At 39.8% G+C, this 17,647-nt stretch overlaps 1 protein-coding gene across 1 annotated transcript in view; it reads right to left on the bottom strand.

The window, feature by feature from the left end:
* The window catches only part of nyap2a (neuronal tyrosine-phosphorylated phosphoinositide-3-kinase adaptor 2a), a 46,447-nt gene that overhangs the window by 2,400 nt on the left and 26,400 nt on the right, over positions 1-17,647 (bottom strand). The window contains exons 3-5 of the mRNA XM_067366106.1: positions 16,398-17,585; positions 5,517-5,675; positions 5,311-5,432 (exon numbers count right to left, since the gene is read on the bottom strand). Of these exons, the coding sequence (XP_067222207.1) occupies positions 5,311-5,432; positions 5,517-5,675; positions 16,398-17,585 (1,469 nt within the window). The remainder of the gene's footprint in view (positions 1-5,310; positions 5,433-5,516; positions 5,676-16,397; positions 17,586-17,647) is intronic.

The following is a 17,647-nucleotide window of genomic DNA, read 5'->3' as shown; positions in this document are numbered from 1 at the left end:
GTCATTTATTACTCACCCTCATGCCGTTCCACACCCGTAAGACCTTCGTTCATCTTCGGAACACAAATGAAGATATTTTAGTTGAAATTCGATGGCTCTGTGAGACCTCCATAGGGAGCAATGACATTTCCTCTCTCAAGATCCATAAAGGTACTAAAAACATATTTAAATCAGTTCATGTGAGTACAGTGGTTCAATTTTAATATTATAAAGCGACGAGAATATTTTTGGAGCACCAAGAAAACAAAATAACGACTTATATAGTGATGGCCGATTTCAAAACACTGCTGCAGGAAGATTCAGAGCACTAATGAATCAGTGTGTCGAATCATGATTCAGATCGCGTGTCAAACTGCCAACGGTTGAAATCACGTGTCTTTGGCGCTCCGAACAGCAGATTCGATACACTGATTCATCTGTGCTTCCTGAAGCAGTGTTTTGAAATCGGCCATCACTAAATAAGTCGTTATTTTGTTATTTTTGGTGCTCCAAAAATATTCTCATTGCTTTATAATATTAATATTGAACCACTGTACTCACATGAACTGATTTAAATATGTTTTTAAGTACCTTTATGGATCTTGAGAGAGGAAATGTCATTGCTGGCTATGGAGGCCTCACTGAGCCATCGGATTTCAAGTAAAATATCTTAATTTGTGTTCTGACGATGAACGAAGGTCTTACGGGTGTGGAACGGCATGAAGGTAAGTAATAAATGACAGAATTTTCATTTTTGGGTGAACTAACCCTTTAACGTTACTGTAGTATGAAGCAGAGCAGGGCCGAGTGCTGTGCGAACAGAAACGAGGCCGCTGGAGCGATTGCTCTCGAGAGAGCAGCGGAAATTTATTATGCCGCAGTCGCCACTTTTGCTTCATCCAGTCAAGCGTATCTGGGGTAACGCAGTGCTGTTTTACCATATTAGATTCATTTGTGTGTTGAAAGTTGTTATAGTGCTACTCTGCGTTCGCTCAACAGCTGCTATGAGACACTTAATACGCACTGCTGTAAGATAGATCGCTATTAGGCATGGTAAAACATGGTACTCACTGTAAATCAAGAAAACAAGATTTAAATAATAAGACTTAGAGCTATATAACAATGAATAGTTTTCTGTTGATGAATGTATCCAAACAGTTGCTCACCTGTCTAATAAAACACATAATATATTTAAGCCTCTTTGGTGTTTCCATGGTTTCTACAAAATAAAACCGGAAATCGAGGGTAATGCGGATATCATGTCATTGATTGGCGACGTACGGACACAGTCCGTGTCCTGGTTAAAGCTGCTTATTTCTCTGGATTTAAACATTCTTGGAAACATTTGGGATAATATAAGTCAACAAAATATGGTTTTTGGATATTTTAATCCAAAAATCTTAGATATTGTGCCTTTAAATAATACTAAAATATCACAGATTCAACGTTATTTATAATAAGGATAACTGCAATGCTGCCTTAAATTTTGGGCAAAACAAGGTTTTAGAGACAATGTAGCAAAGTTGCCTAAATAAAATGAAGTTTTACCGACTAGGTTTTGTAACAGAGCATATACTTCAGGCATGCACACACACATACACGTACACACATGTACACACTTATACTCATACAGCACACACACTTTTGTGCTTTTGAGGAAGGAAGTAGCAGATAGACACAGAAAGTACAGTGGACGCGGAAAAGAAGACATAATTTTGACAAGGTTTTATTTATATTTTTGATTTGTTGGGGTTAGTTTTATCCCTCGATTTTAAGATTTATTTGGGTTAGTTCAATTACAGTTGCTAACAATCAAACACACAACTGGGGAGTGAGAGTAGATCAGACATACTAAACATACTAAATGTGTTTTGTGTTATAATGTTCTGAGTGTAATCGTATGGCTATACATTTATCATTTCTGTATGTTTTGTATTTTACATTATTTTTACTGGAGTGGGTGTGTTCACAGTAGCTTTCATCAGTTGTGATATAAAGAACATGCCTTGGTGAGTTTGTGTAGTGAGTTGAGTAACTGACTCCCCAGTCTCTGTGAAAGTGATGTTGACGTGGAAAACAGAATGATTATTACAGGATTTTTGTACATAATACAGTGTAGCTCTAAAAACCTGCTCAAATAAGGCCACACAGACAAATAGGAGAGAGCATATGACATGTCTAGATACATATATACACACATCAAACAGCCTGTAACTGCTGAGAGTTTTATTTTATTTAAAGTGATACTTTACTCATGGCACTTAAAGATTTTAAGCTTATGTAAAGTAAACGTGATTAAAACAGGAAAAATATATATGTGTTCTATATATCAAATAAATATAGCCTTGGTGAGCCTAATAATTTGGCAACCTTAAAGGGTTAGTTCACCCAAAAATCTCTTTGGAACACAAATTAAGATATTTTTTGATGAAATCTGAGAGCATACTGTCCCTCCATTGACAGTCTACGCAACTACCACTGTGACGCTTCAGAAAGTTCATAAAGAGAAGTGATCCAAATGAATCGAGTGGTTTAGTGCAAAATTTCTGAAGAGACTTGATCGCTTTATATTAGGGCCCTATAAAATCCATTTTATTTTTTCACAAATTCCGTTTTTTCCGTTTTAATTTTTCTGGATTCCGTTTTTTCCCATTTTATTTATTTTTTGGCTCCATTTTAATGGTTAAATTAAATTTTAGAAATCAAAAAGCATGTCTAATTTATTGAAATAATGAATCTTGTCCAATTTACCAACAATTTAATAAAAGTTTAACAAAACAACTACATTTTTTTTACGTTTTATTCTTTCCCCTCAAATTTTATTTTTTACCAAATTCTGTTTTCTGGATTCCATTTTAATGGTTTAATTCCATTTTAATAATCAAAAAGAATGTCTAATTAATTGAATTCTTAAAAACAACAATATTAATTAATTAAAAATATATTTTTATGATTTATTTTTCTCTTCAGAAGTTCTGTTGTGTATTTAAATTTTTCTGGCAATCAAATGAACGCATACCATTTAATTTATCTTTTAATCATGAAATTAAACTTTTTTGTCAAACAATGTGCTGCAAAACAGAACTTTACTGTTAAAATTAAAACATTGAAGAAACACTGAGATTATTGTTTAAAATATTTTAATAATTTATTATTAAATTAATTTATCTAAATTCTACTGTACGACAGTAATATGTTTCTGTCAAGTTAAATCGAACTTTTATTTTGACGGTTTGCCTAGAGCTTTGAGTAACTTTAAAGTTTCTCTGTGTTTATGAAGATGGTTTTCTCAAATGAAGCGGTTAAATGCTGATGAAGTGACTTTCAGAGCAGCTCTGGAGATGAATTTGTGCGTTCATATAGACCTTATTTACCAGAGAAACAAGTGCGCCGCCATCTTTAGAATATTGTCTTTGAACTTCCGTTTTTGCGGTAGCCCTGTATATTTCTATGGCATTGCTGTCAAAGAATAACTAGTTGGTGAAGTGGATTTACCTGTTGTAGAGTTAATAAAAGTTATCATGAGCATTGTTATGTTTAAAGCAGATGTCTTAACAAATGTCAATAGACCGGGAAGATTTTAAAACAAGCAGTTTCGCTGTGAAAATACAAACCGGAAGTCAAAAGACAACGAGCGCAGCGCTGAAAAGGGGCGGGGCTACATAAGGTCTATAGAGAGGCGGCAGAGGACGAAAACACAGCGAGCGTCGCATGTGCAATCGTCACAGAGCGCAGCGGCAAAAGTTGAACTATTTTGAACTTTGACCGCGGCGTGCGCGCAAGTTGCGCTACGCTGCGTCTACGCTTTGGTCGACGCAGTTCTCGCGTGGCGCAAGCCATTGAAACAAATGGGTTTCATAGCGCAGCGCATACCGCGTCCTGTGTGAAAGGGCCTTGAGGCGGTGTGAGGTAAATGAAACTGCGCTTCCGCATCATTCATGTCAGAGGCACACAGGCATGCAGGATTCATGTTTAAATTGTCTTTTTGCGGTTTAATATTCAGACACTAGTCTGTATTGTACTGACCTGCTTTTAATTCATTCATCAAAAATTAGACAATTTCCGTGACATTCCGCGTTATATAGTAAATTCCGTTTTTATGAATGGATTCCGCGATTCCGTGATCGCCCTACTTTATATGATGAACAGATTGAATTTAGGCTTTTATTCACATATAAACATTGATCAGCGAGTATAAACAGAAGCTCAACCAAACCTGCTTGACACGCGAGAGCAAACCTCTTCTGGAAGCTCAAACGTTGTATAGGACACAAGAATAAATTTCATTGGTTCTCACACATCAAGCAAACATGCTTGAGCTTCTGTTTACCGCAACTGATGTGTGAGTTGATGAATGTTTATATTTGGATAAAAGCCTAAATTCAAGCTGTTTGGAATAAACCACTCAATTAATATGCATTAGTTTTACAATCTCTTTATGAACTTTTTGAAGTGTCAAACTGGTAGTTGCGTAGCTGTCAATGGAGGGACAGAAAGCTCTCAGATTTCATCAAAAATATCTTAATTTGGGTTCCGAAGATGAACTAAAGTCTTACAGGTGTGGAACGACAGGAGGGGGAGTAATAAATGACAGAAATTTCATTTTTGGGTGAACTAACCCTTTAATAGATGCATATACGCACGCCATTTTGTCCATTCTGTTATGATTCAAGCAGTGCCGTAGTTTTTCTCAAAATACCCCTCAGGACTGAAAATAAACAAATAAGTCATGATGATGTCTATGCTTTGGATTTGGGATCCTGCTTTAAAGAAAAAAAAAAATTCCCCCCCATTTTATGGCATTAACAGCTTCTGTGTTTGATGTCTGTACATCTGAGAAACCCAACCACAACATCTGAAACATTGTGATAGAGTGGAGACACAGACTGAGGATGCTGCTGGTCGAGAGTAAAGCTGTCCGCCGGCGCTCTGAAGAGCTTCTCATTCAGATTCAGATCAGTTGAACCTTTTCTCAAGTGCTAAAACTGCCTGATACATAAAACCCTGATTGTGAATCTCTTGGCATAAACTCACAGAGGACGAATTAAATGTGAGAGCCTCTTCAGAGCACGATGTGGAAGGCAGCCCTGATCTGGACCAAACACAAACAGCACACACATACGCATCTACATAGACAGACGATGAGTGCCGTGAGCCAAACGAAATGCACGGCAGCAGAAGCAGCAGACAGAATAGGATATACACACAGCAGTGGGGTCAAAGGTCAAAGACACGAAGGTACTGCCGGGCAGATCGACAGACACGGAGACAGGAACCGAACTCCACACGCATGCGATCTCTCGCTCATTCTGAGGAATAAGGGGGTTGTACCTGGAACGGGGTCCCGCACTGTTGGGCGGAGGCATCGGGGGCGTGTCTTTGGGGCGTTCCCACAGGGGACGGGACTCCTGACGTGGATGCGGAGCGACCAAGTTTACACCCGGATTTTGTTTCTAAAAAGGAAGAGAATGTGTTAAACGAGTATCTAAAATCGGCATCCTTTTTATCTGCTTATCTGTGACATGGACAGGACTCACCCCCAAGCATGGTGGTCGGGCTGATGGAAGAGCGGCCAAACCGACTGGGCGTGGCTGTGGGTGTGGCTGATTGTCCTGTGGGTGTTTCCCAATCCTGTGATTTCGGAGAAGAGCTACGAAGGGCTCTGTCCCTACTGTCACTTCTGCCTTTACTTTCTCCTAGAAGAGAGAAAAAGAGGTAGAGATTTCAGTATGCACTATAAGTCTGTTTTTATGAGAATGATTGCAGTTGTTTGTGGTAGTGCTGCAGTACAAATATATTACCACTAGGTGTCACTACTGAGCCAAAATAACTTAACTCCTTGAGATGTTTTGCTAATGGCTAATTGGAACTACAGAGGTTGTCAGGGACATTAAACGTCATCACGGCGAACCTGAAGTTAAGGTCACAATGTAGTTTGTTTAGACTACAATCCAGTAATACAAAAACCAAGGGAACCAGGGTGATGCTAACTTCTGGGTTGGCCTACAAAAACATGTCATCACTGCAGCGCTCTATAGTTTATTCTGTTCAGTGTGCAAGTAGTATGCTAGCATTCAATTCCATTGAGCTATTAAATTACAAAGTTGCTTGTGTAATGAACATTATTAGTATTCAATAAATATTGAAAAAGAGAAAAGATGTTTTACACATTACCTATGCTTAAACTTGACATCTCTTTGTTTTTATACTCCATTCTTTCATCTTTCATACAGTCAATCCCTTTATCTTTGTATTTTCCATTCCATTTCTTTCTTAATCTCTCTCTCCTCACAGGGGATCCATTAGCAGTCACATTCATCACGTCTTTCACTGGCTCTGAAGACATTAGGGAAATTGCTTTACTAACAGATGAAAGCTTTTCAATTATTTCAGCTGGCAAGAGTATCTGAATGCGTATCTGTTTCGCCCATATAGATGTGTGCTTAGCTATATCGTCTGACACTTATGGGCGTATGAATTGAAGGTGACATCAGGCTATGTCATCAGTGTGTGTGTGTGACTGAAGCCTTATGCTAATAAAAGTCATGAGCTACTTCAGTTCATTTCAGTTCATGCAGCATTGCAACTAGGGTTGCAAAATGTCCCGTATAATATAGAATCTCTCAATTCTGATTTTTTTTCCTCGCACTTGCAAGTTTATATCTCGCACTTAAGAGTTTATAACTCACAATTCTTTCTCGCAATCTGACTTTATTTCTTGCAGTTCTGAGATTTATATATAGATATAAACTCACGATTGCAAGAAAAAAAAAAAAAATCAGTGTAGTCTGACTCCTGAACGAATGACTCTTATGAACCGGTTCTTTTAGTGAATCATAAACGCACAGTAAAGGTGCAATCAGTGTAGTCTGACTCCTGAACGAATGACTCTTATGAACCGGTTCTTTTAGTGAATCATAAACGCACAGTAAAGGTGCAATCAGTGTAGTCTGACTCCTGAACGAATGACTCTTATGGGCCAGTACTTTTAGTGATTTATAAACATACAGTACAGTGCAACCAGTGTAGTCTGACTCCTGAACGAATGACTCTTATGAACCGGTTCTTTTAGTGAATCATAAACGCACAGTAAAGGTGCAATCAGTGTAGTCTGACTCCTGAACGAATGACTCTTATGGGCCAGTACTTTTAGTGATTTATAAACATACAGTACAGTGCAACCAGTGTAGTCTGACTCCTGAACGAATGACTCTTATGAACCGGTTCTTTTAGTGAATCATAAACGCACAGTAAAGGTGCAATCAGTGTAGTCTGACTCCTGAACGAATGACTCTTATGAGCCAGTACTTTTAGTGATTTATAAACGCACAGTAAAGGTGCAATCAGTGTAGTCTGACTCCTGAACGAATGACTCTTATGAGCCAGTACTTTTAGTGATTTATAAACGCACAGTAAAGGTGCAATCAGTGTAGTCTGACTCCTGAACTAATGACTCTTATGAACCGGTTCTTTTAGTGAATCATAAACGCACAGTAAAGGTGCAATCAGTGTAGTCCGACTCCTGAACGAATGAATCTTATGAACCGGTTCTTTTAGTGAATCATAAACATACAGTGCATCCGGAAAATATTCACAGCACTTCACTTTTTCCACATTTTGTTATATTACAGCCTTATTCCAAAAGGGATTGAATTCATTATTTTCCTCAAAATTCTACAAATAATGCCCCATAATGGCAATGTGAAAAACGTTTGTTTGAAATCTTTACAAATGTATTAAAAATCACATGTACATTAGTATTCACAGTCTTTGCAACTTTGTTGAAGCATCTTTGGCACCAATTACAGCCTCAAGTCTTTTTGAGTATGATGCTACAAGCTTGGCACACCTATTTTTGGGCAGTTTCTCCCATTCTTCTTTGCAGGACCTCTCAAGCTTCATTAGGTTGGATGGGGAGCTTTGGTGCACAGTCATTTTCAGATCTCTCCAGAGATGTTCATTCGGGTTCAAGTCTGGGCCACTCAAGGATGTTCACAGAGTTGTCCCGTAGCCACTCCTTTGTTATCTTGGCTGTGTGCTTAGGGTCATTGTCCTGTTGGAAGATGAACCTTCGACCCAGTCTGAGGTCCAGAGTGCTCTGGAACAGGTTTTCAACAAGGATGTCTCTGTACATTGCTGCATTCATCCTTCCCTCGATCCTGACTAGTCTCCCAGTTCCTGCCGCTGAAAAACATCCCCACAGCATGATGCTGCCTCCACCATGCTTCACTGTAGGGATGGTATTGTCCAGGTGATGAGCGGTGCCTGGTTTCCTCCAGACATATCGCTTGCTATTCAGGCCAAAGTGTTCGATCTTTGTTGATCCTTCAGGTGCCTTTTGGCAAACTCCAGGTGGGCTGTCATGAGCCTTTTACTGAGGAGTGGCTTCTGTCTGGCCACTCTACCATACAGGCCTGATTGGTGGCGTGCTGCAGAGATGGTTGTTCTTCTGGAAGGTTCTCCTCTCTCCATAGAGAAATGCCGGAGCTCTTTCTGAGTGACCATCAGGTTCTTGGTCACCTCCCTAACTAAGGCCCTTCTCCCCCAGTTGCTCTAGGAAGAGTCCTGGTGGTTCCAAACTTCTTCCATTTATGGATGATGGAGGCCACTGTACTCATTCGGACCTTCAATGCTGCAGAAATTTTTCTGTACCCTTCCCCAGATCTGTGCCTCGATACAATCCTGTCTCGGAGGTCTACAGAGAATCCCTTGGGCTTCATGGCCTGGTTTGTGCTCTGACATGCACTGTTAACTGTGGGACCTTATATAGACAGGCATTTGCCTATCCAAATCATGTCCAATCAAAAAAATGTACCACAAGTTGTAGAAACAGGATGCAACTGAGCTCAATTTTGAGTGTCATGGCAAAGGCTGTGAATACTTAGGTACATGTGATACTTTTCCATTTTTTGTTTTTAAAAAATTTGCAAAGATTCCTAGCAAACTTTTTTCATATTGTCATTATGGGGAATTGTTTGTAGAATTTTGAGGAAAATAATGAATTTAATCCCTTTTGGAATAAGACTGTAATATAACAAAATGTGGAAAAAGTTAAGCACTGCTCAAACTTTACGGATGCACTGTAAAGTAAAGTTCAAATACATATATATATATATATATATATATATATATATATATATATATTTGTATACACGTACAGTGTGTTCGTGTTTTCATAAAAGAAATTGAGAGTGTCCCTGGTATCCTCTGTTGACATTGGTAATGTTAGGTTATTTTGCATTCTGGTCTCAAATAGCTCCTCAAAAACCTTATTTGCCGTACTTTATCTCTTGGGAAACACACACACACACGCACGCGCGCGCTATGTTGTCTGGCCACGTCTGCTGAAATCCCATTAGTCTGTGGTGTCCTGCTCCATTAGTCTACATTTAATTAGTGTCCACTGTCATTAGCGTTGGGCGCTAATGCTAAGACTGCGACAAATTTATAATATTTACTTATTAACATGCACACGGTCAATGCCTGGATATAGCCTGCTTAAACACTCATCTGTCTGTATGTGTGTGTGAATGTGAGTCCATTAGAGGTGGGGATTTTAGGTGTGTGTTGGCAGGAGTGTGTTCTTGTCAGTGTTCACAGGGTCAGATTGTTCTACAAGGCTCCTCAGCTAACAGTAGCCAACATAGAAACGTGTTCTCCTCATCCCATTAGAGTGAAATGCCAAGCCAAATACCTTTTGGCGCTCAGATGTAATGGACACAAACTACAACCCTGAAACAAGACTAAAAGGCACAGCAGGAGAGAGCCAAACAAGAGAAAGGTTGTAGTTTATCTCCAAGGTCACTTTCTTTTTTTTAGGAATCTAAAGATCAGCAGCCGATTGCACTTACAAACTTAGTGATGATTTGTTTAGAATTACAACTAAGGCACATTTTTATCTTAAAGGGGTAGTTCACCTAAAAATGAACATTTTGTCATCATTTACTCAGCCTGATGTTGTTCCAAACCTGAGTTTTTTTCTTCTGTTGAACACAAAAGAAGACTTTTTTAATAATGTGGGTAACCAGACAGTTGATGGCACCCATTGACTTCCATAGTATGTTTTTGTCATCAACTGTCTGGTTACCCACATTCTTTAAAATATCTACTTTTGTGTTCAGCAGAAGAAAAAAACTTGTACATATTTGGAACCACTTGAGGGTGAGTAAGTAATGACAACATTTTCATTTATGGCTGAACTATCCCTTTAAGGTGTTTGTTGCAATCAGGCCCAGAGGAGGGGAGAAACAGAAGACATAAAGTCATACTGTGAAATATAAAGTTGCAAAAGTGACATAAAAAGTCCCATTGCAAGATATAAAGTCCCATTGTCAGATATAAAGTCGATATTACGAAAAATTAAGTAACATTCGCAAGATATAAAGTCACAACTGGGAAAAATAAAGTTGCAGTTACTATTTATTTTATTTTTTACTTTTTTTTTTTTACAGTGAGAAAAACAGACTTCCATTATGAGACTGAAACAGCCACTTTAAAATAGATTTCTAAATGTTAAAAAGATTTCTAAAATGTTAGAAAATTATTTCAGATATTTAAGAAACAGCTTTGTGAGTGATGTGAGTGCTAGGAATATGGTTATTTATTTTTAACAATGTGAATATCTCAGTTGAGCTTTATTTATTTGTATTCGTTATGTTTCACTGTGGATTCTTTGGTAAATCAGTCGCTTTTCAGTGTAGGCTTTGCAAACAGACTTTTACGATATGAACTCGACAGTAATGCAACAACATGTAAGTAACTGTGTTAATTCTAATGCCTGATCTGATATGTAACGATTCACGTACAGTCACATGTTCTTTGTCTGTGAGTCAGTAAATCAAACCAGTGACTAAACGGTCAACTTCACATTGTTTCTCTTAGTAGGATGAAAATAATCTGTTATTTAAACAGTGATTAAATATACATAGAAAGCGATCAAAGAACGCTTTCTTTACAATCGCTGGAGCTGTCAATCAAACAGCGCGAGTTTATCAGTGACTCGCACCAAAACTCCAGTTTTATTCAACAGATCTGTTAAGCCGGGCACACATTTAACGAATAGCTAAAACATTCTAAGACTGAGTTCAACACACAGCGATTGTTTCCTTCGACTGAAGCAGATTTACATACACACGGAATTTGAACACCAACTGTAATCGCGGACTGAACGCAACTGGCTCTGACTGGACGCGTTTGAGCGTGATCAATTTACATTTCATAATCGGCTTTACAATCATTAAGTGTGTGTGCGGCTTTAGTTACATCGTGTTTGCACTGTTAGTTATGATGAAAACATTTGTTAGTGTAGTGAAATCACTGTTAAAGCAATATGTCTTGACTGAACACTTGTGATTGGCTCACCTGAATCAGGCCTTAATACTAGGTGTAAACAGGGCTAGTGATGTCATATAGAAGTAATAGAAGTGACAGAATCCATGATGCCACAGAGGCAGAATGGAATAGAAAAAATGATGTCATAAAAGAGCTCTGAAACTGCCAGAATTAAATTGTCATAATGGAAACTGTAATACTATGTATGCCAGCATTTTGTTGCACTGGAGCCAGTTTGTCGCTGTTTAATGGCACAATCTTGGAAGATCTTGATCAGGATTTCTTCTCAATCATATTGACTGTTTTCAGCCTGACTGAGAAGATCTATGTTACTCAGATCATCTCTCTATGTCACAGCAGGGCACAATGTAAGCACTTCTGTGTCTCTAAATTATGCTAATGTATGCAAACCTCAGAGCTATAATGATGAGGAAATATATTAAATGCGTGGGATCATTATTAGTATATGCTAATGTAACCTTAGAGTATGTGAAGTTACTCAGACACTTGCATTTTAGAAACTATTAAGCTATTCAGTGCTGCAGGGAAAGCACTATTGAATTTAAATACAGCTGCATACATTAAGGCTTAACAGTAGACTGCTGTCTATTAAGGCATATTTAGAGCTATTTATGGGCACTGTAGGGCATACTAAAAACAAACTCATAAAACCTTTAAATTGGACTGATACTCAAGACAGATTAATGCACAAACACTATTGCGTGCCACTTGACACTGGCACAGATTCAGACTCTGTATGTCTTTCTGGCGCTGAATGGTGTCATGCTGAGTTGTAGTAGAATTCCCTAACAGGATTTGGCCCAGGATAACTGGCCTGAACAGGAAGAGCTCAGTCTACAATTGTTTTATCTCTAAATGGGTATTTCTGAAAATACCCAATTGCAGCCCAAGCGTGAAGTTTAAGACTGACTTGGTAGCTTTTTATATGAGATCTGTAGAGATGAAGAAAGAAGGTTTATTCAATCAATGGATGGCTATTTTTTTTTTAAATTTTTTTTTTTTTTTTTTTTTTTTATTGTAATAAATAGGACGTATTATTGGCTTTGATAATGCGCCCTGCCACAAAGCAGAAATGGTTCAGTAATGGTTTGAGGAGCACAACAATGAGTTTGAGGTGTCGACTTGGCCTCCAAATTCCCCAGATCTCAATCCAATCGAGCATCTGTGGAATGTGCTGAACAAACAAGTCCGATCCATGGAGGCTCCACCTCGCAACTTACAGGACTTAAAGGATCTGCTGCTAACATCTTGGTGTCAGATACCACAGCACACCTTCAGGGGTCTAGTGGAGTCCATGCCTTGACGGGTAAGGGCTATTTTGGCAGGAAAAGGGGGACCAACACAATATTAGGAAGGTGGTCATAATGTTATGCCTGATCGGTGTATATTAAAAGTTTGAAGCTAGAACATCTGCAAGGTTTTTGACTCGCTTATAAGACTAAATCTGAATTTGAGATCATGATCAGTTTCCGTTAAACGTGGCCACATCTGTTTATCTTAGCAGAATGATGTTGAGCTGTAAATAGATATTGGTGTGTTTTGGATCACTGTGACAGATTCTTCACTATCTCTCTGTCTTTTCTCTCTGTGTATCAGTCAAACACACATGCACATGCTAATGCCGGCAGCCTGTTAATCTCACACACCTCCACACTCTGTCAGGCACGGAGCCCAAGCCACAGATCCGTGGAAGACATACTGACAGGAGGTGCCTGTGTGTGTTTGTGTCTCTCTGCTGGACTGGGTAGCGTAAAATTGACTGTGATGGACAGACTGACCGGCTTCTGTGTGTGTGTTTTGTGTACTTATCATATTGAAGTGAGGTGAGGTTTGACTTTTTATGACGGCATGTATATGAATATGAAATTTTACATGTGTGAGTGTATTTGTGTGCATGTGTGTGGAGGGCTCAACATGATAGCCTTGATTCGTTAGTCTGTTAAGTGTTTCAGAATGATTTTATCATGATTTGAAAGGCTTATGAGAAGCCATTCAACAACCCTTGCAACATAACAATCCGGCGACCTTCACAATCAACAATGAGCTTGATTTGAAGAGGCTCAGTTTGGTATGAAAGAATCTGGGTCATTTTCTCGCTCTCTCTGTCCTGTGCACTATAAGCATGTTCAATAGTCTGTGCGTAGGATGATCGCTCAATTTTTAATCTCTGAACGGGCTCAAACACACACACTCTTGCACACAGACACACCTGGGGTGATGGAAGTGGACCGTGGAAATAGGACATGAAAGCCATCTCTCCTCCACACACGGGAAAAAATAACACTGGAAAAAAGTCCTTAGCTGCAGCTCTCAAGACGATTACACAGGCTCTTTAAACCCAATCAGGCTTTGCTCTATGAGACAACATCCCTCACTTTGAAGTTGTAACTGAGATGGCTACCAATCGCCTTCAGATATCTCTCAGTTAACCCTAACAATTCAGTATTCGCTGGGTTTAAAATGTGTGGATCTAATTAATTGAAGGCTTTAGTACTTTTTCTTGATTGCTTATATGTCGATAAGATGACAATTATTTAATTATTAAAGGTGCTATCAAACGTTTTTTTTACAAGATCTAAGGTGTCCACTGAATGTGTCTGTGAAGTTGCAGCTCAAAATACCCCATAGATTTTTTTTTTATTCATTTTTTTAACTGCCAATTTTGAGGCATAATTAGAAATGCGCCGATTCAGGCTACGACCCCTTTAATTGCTCGTGCTCTCCGCCCCCTCCCGAGCTCTTGACTCTATCACTGCATAAACAAAGTTCACACAGCTAATATAACCTTTAAATGGGTCTTTACAAAGTGTTCTTCATGCAGCATGTCTAATCGCGTAAGTATGGTATTTATTTGCATGTTTACATTTGATTCTGAATGAGTTTGAGGCTGTGATCCGTGGCTCACGGCTAATGCTACACTGTTGGAGAGATTTATAAAGAAAGAAGTTGTGTTTATGAATTATACAGACTGCAAGTGTTTAAAAATGAAAATGACGACAGCCTTGTCTCCGTGAATACAGTAATAAACGATGGTAACTTTAACCACATTTAACAGTATTAGCAACATGCTAATGAAACATTTAGAAAGACAATTTACAAATATCACTAAAAATATCATGTTATCATGGATCATGTCCGTTATTATTGCTCCATCTGCCATTTTTCGCTACTGTTCTTGCTTGCTTACCTAGTCTGATGATTCTGCTGTGCACATCCAGACGTTAATACTGGCTGCCCTTGTCTAATGCCTTGATCATGGGCTGGCATATGCAAATATTGGGGGCGTCTTTTGTGTTTTCCATGGTTTCTGGTTAAAATTGCTTATTTCTCTGGATTTAAACATTCTTGGAAACATTTGGTATTACACAAGTCAACAAAATATATAATGTTCTAGTGGGTTTTGGATATTTGAATCCAAAAATCTTACATATTGTGCCTTTTAACTCAATCAGCTCATTTACCTTCATTTTAAGTTTCTCACTGTAACCTAGATTCCTTATTTTTAAAAGAAAAAGAGGGAAAAGTTGACATTTTTGTGGTAATCATCATCTCAACAAATATGTAAAAGTTGGGGGAAATGCACAGTTAAATATCGTATTATACTGTATCCAATATCAACCAATTAAAAAAAGTAACCACTATGGTACCAATATATTGTGTATACAGTATATTATCATCTATTACCCAGCTGGTAAACTGCTGCTGCTAACATGCTTCAGTCGTCTTATTTTAATTGAAAAACATATAAAAGTTGCATAGTTTACATTGTTTTAAAAAAAGTTTTGGGTCATATTTTCCACAAAAATATTAAGCAGCACAACTGTTTTCATCATTGATACTAATAAGAAACGTATTAGAATGATTTCTGACGGACCACTTCTCTTCTCCATCTACATGTCATCACTAGGTTCTGTCATTCAGGAACATGGTTTTTTCTATTACTGTTATGCTGATGACACACAACTCTATCTCTTATTCCAACCAGATGATCCGAATGTTGCTGGTCGCATTGCAGCTTGCCTGACAACCATTTCTGCCTGGATGAAGGACCACCACCTTCAACTCAACCTTGTAAAAACGGAACTGCTTGTGGTCAGTGCCAACCCAACACTTCATCATAACCTTTCAATTCAACTTGGGTCATCAACCATTACTGCTTCCAGGACAGCCAGGAACCTTGGAGTGGTGATGGATGATTGTTTAAGCTTCACAGATCATATCGCTACAACGGCCCTGTCCTACAGATTTGCCTTGTACATCATTAGGAAGATTAGATCCTTCCTATCGAAGCATTCCACACAAATTCTTGTCCAAGCTCTTGTTCTATCCAGACTGGAGTATCGTAATGCTCTCTTGGCTGGCCTTCCAGCATGCACTGTCAAGCCTCTACAATTGATCCAGAAAGCTGCAGCAAGACTGGTCTTCAACGAACCGAAGAGAGCGCACGTCACTCCTCTCTTCATCAGTCTGCATTGGCTGCCAGTAGCTGCTCGCATCCAATTCAAGGCTCTGATGTTTGCCTACAGAACAACCACTGGCTCGCTATACCTTAACTCACTACTTCAGACTTATGCGCCCTCCAGATGTTTGCGTTCTGCAAGTGAACGGCGCCTTGTGGTGCCATCCCAAAGGGGCACAAAATCACTCTCACGGACCTTCTCTGGGTCTGTTCCTGGCTGGTGGAATGACCTACCACGCTCTATCCGAGCAGCTGAGTCCTTAGCCATTTTCAAAAAAACTGCTAAAGACAAATCTTTTTTCGTCAGCACTTGACCCAGTAATAGTAGCACTTACTTTTTATTTATCTTTCTTTTCTTCGATTTCTACTCTTCGATTACGAGCACTTTACTGATGCAACTGTGACTTGACACAGCACTTACATACTGTTGTTCTCATGTTGATTTGATTGCTTCTAATATTCTCATTTGTAAGTCGCTTTGGAGAAAAGTGTCTGCTAAATGACTAAATGTAAATGGATCATGTGATACTGAAGATAGGAGTAATGATGCTGACATTTTTTTAAAATTTGGTTACACATTTAGAGCATTTATAACATTTTCACTCACCATCCGCTGACTCTTTGTTCTTGCGGCTTCCAGAACCTTTCTTCAGCATGTTGCGTCCAGAAGAGAACAAGTTGCTGAGCTCATCCAAAGGACTGGTTGGTGTGCGACAGCCTCGACCTCCCGACCCTGAGCTTGAACCCGAAGCAGTGGAGACATTTTGCATGGAGCCCCCGTGCACACTAGAGGAATTCGAGAGCCGCCCGCTTTCACGTGATCCATGTGGAACTCCAGAAGCGCTGCGAGGAATCGTCCCGGTCATGAGAGCATCGTACGGTGGGGGGCGCTTAAGGGTGAGTGGCGTTAACGCACGACCCATACTGACGGGGGACGGGCATGCGGAGTGGCTCCGTGGGTACCCGTGCGCCGCGGACGACCCACCGCTTTTGTACAGAGCAGATGGCAGGGGTGGAGCGGAGGACCGTCCTGATGCTGTGATTGTTTGTTGCTCCTTAGTGTCTGCTGACTTCTTATGATGATGGTGATGATGATGATGGTGGTGGTGGTGGTGGTGTTTACCAGACACCTGCTGTGCCTCCAGCTGTGGTCCGGGGTCAGCGCTAGTTGGGGATGCACCAGGTTTAACGAATCCGACGTTCTCCAACATAGGCAGTTTGGTGACATCCAGTGGAGTAAGAGGAGATTCGTCAGAGTTGGGGGAACACTGGGCTGGTGCAGGAGGGAATACTAGCAGAGGAGGGCGGTGGGAAAGCAAATTCGGGAACGGGGCGGGAATGTCACAGAGTGAACCACGTGGAGTGGTGGGTCGTGTAAGTTCTACTTCCGGCACCAAAGGAGTGGGACACTGCTCCCATCGTGACTGGCCGTGATCTAAGTATGAAGGTAAATCGTCGTAGGCAGGATATTTCATCTCCTCATAGACACTTTCACCTTGGTCATCCTCTTCGTCGCCATTAGCTCCAGCAATTCGACTGAAGTCTCGTAGGATATTCCCCACCATCTCTATATAAACAGGCTCCGCCTCATCGTCAGTGGCAGGGGCGGGGCTTTGATTCTGAGACGCCGACTTCTTTTTGTGTTGTCGCGGCAGAGAGGCAGACTTAACCTTGCTGCTGTGGTTTTGAATGTAAGACTCGTCAAAGGATGTGCTGAGCTGCGTGTTGGGGTTGCGTTTGGGTTTGGGCGGAGGCATGCGACGGTACTCCTCACTGCAGGGGCGGGATTTAGATGCTGTGGGCAAGAGAACAGAAATGTTTAGAAATAAGGATTCTTAGCATTTCACAAAAAAAAAA

Source organism: Chanodichthys erythropterus, chromosome 17 (assembly GCF_024489055.1).
Source record: "Chanodichthys erythropterus isolate Z2021 chromosome 17, ASM2448905v1, whole genome shotgun sequence".
NCBI lineage: Eukaryota > Metazoa > Chordata > Actinopteri > Cypriniformes > Xenocyprididae > Chanodichthys > Chanodichthys erythropterus.
Note: the sequence above shows the minus strand (reverse complement) of the source record. Positions and strands in the feature narration are given on the sequence as shown.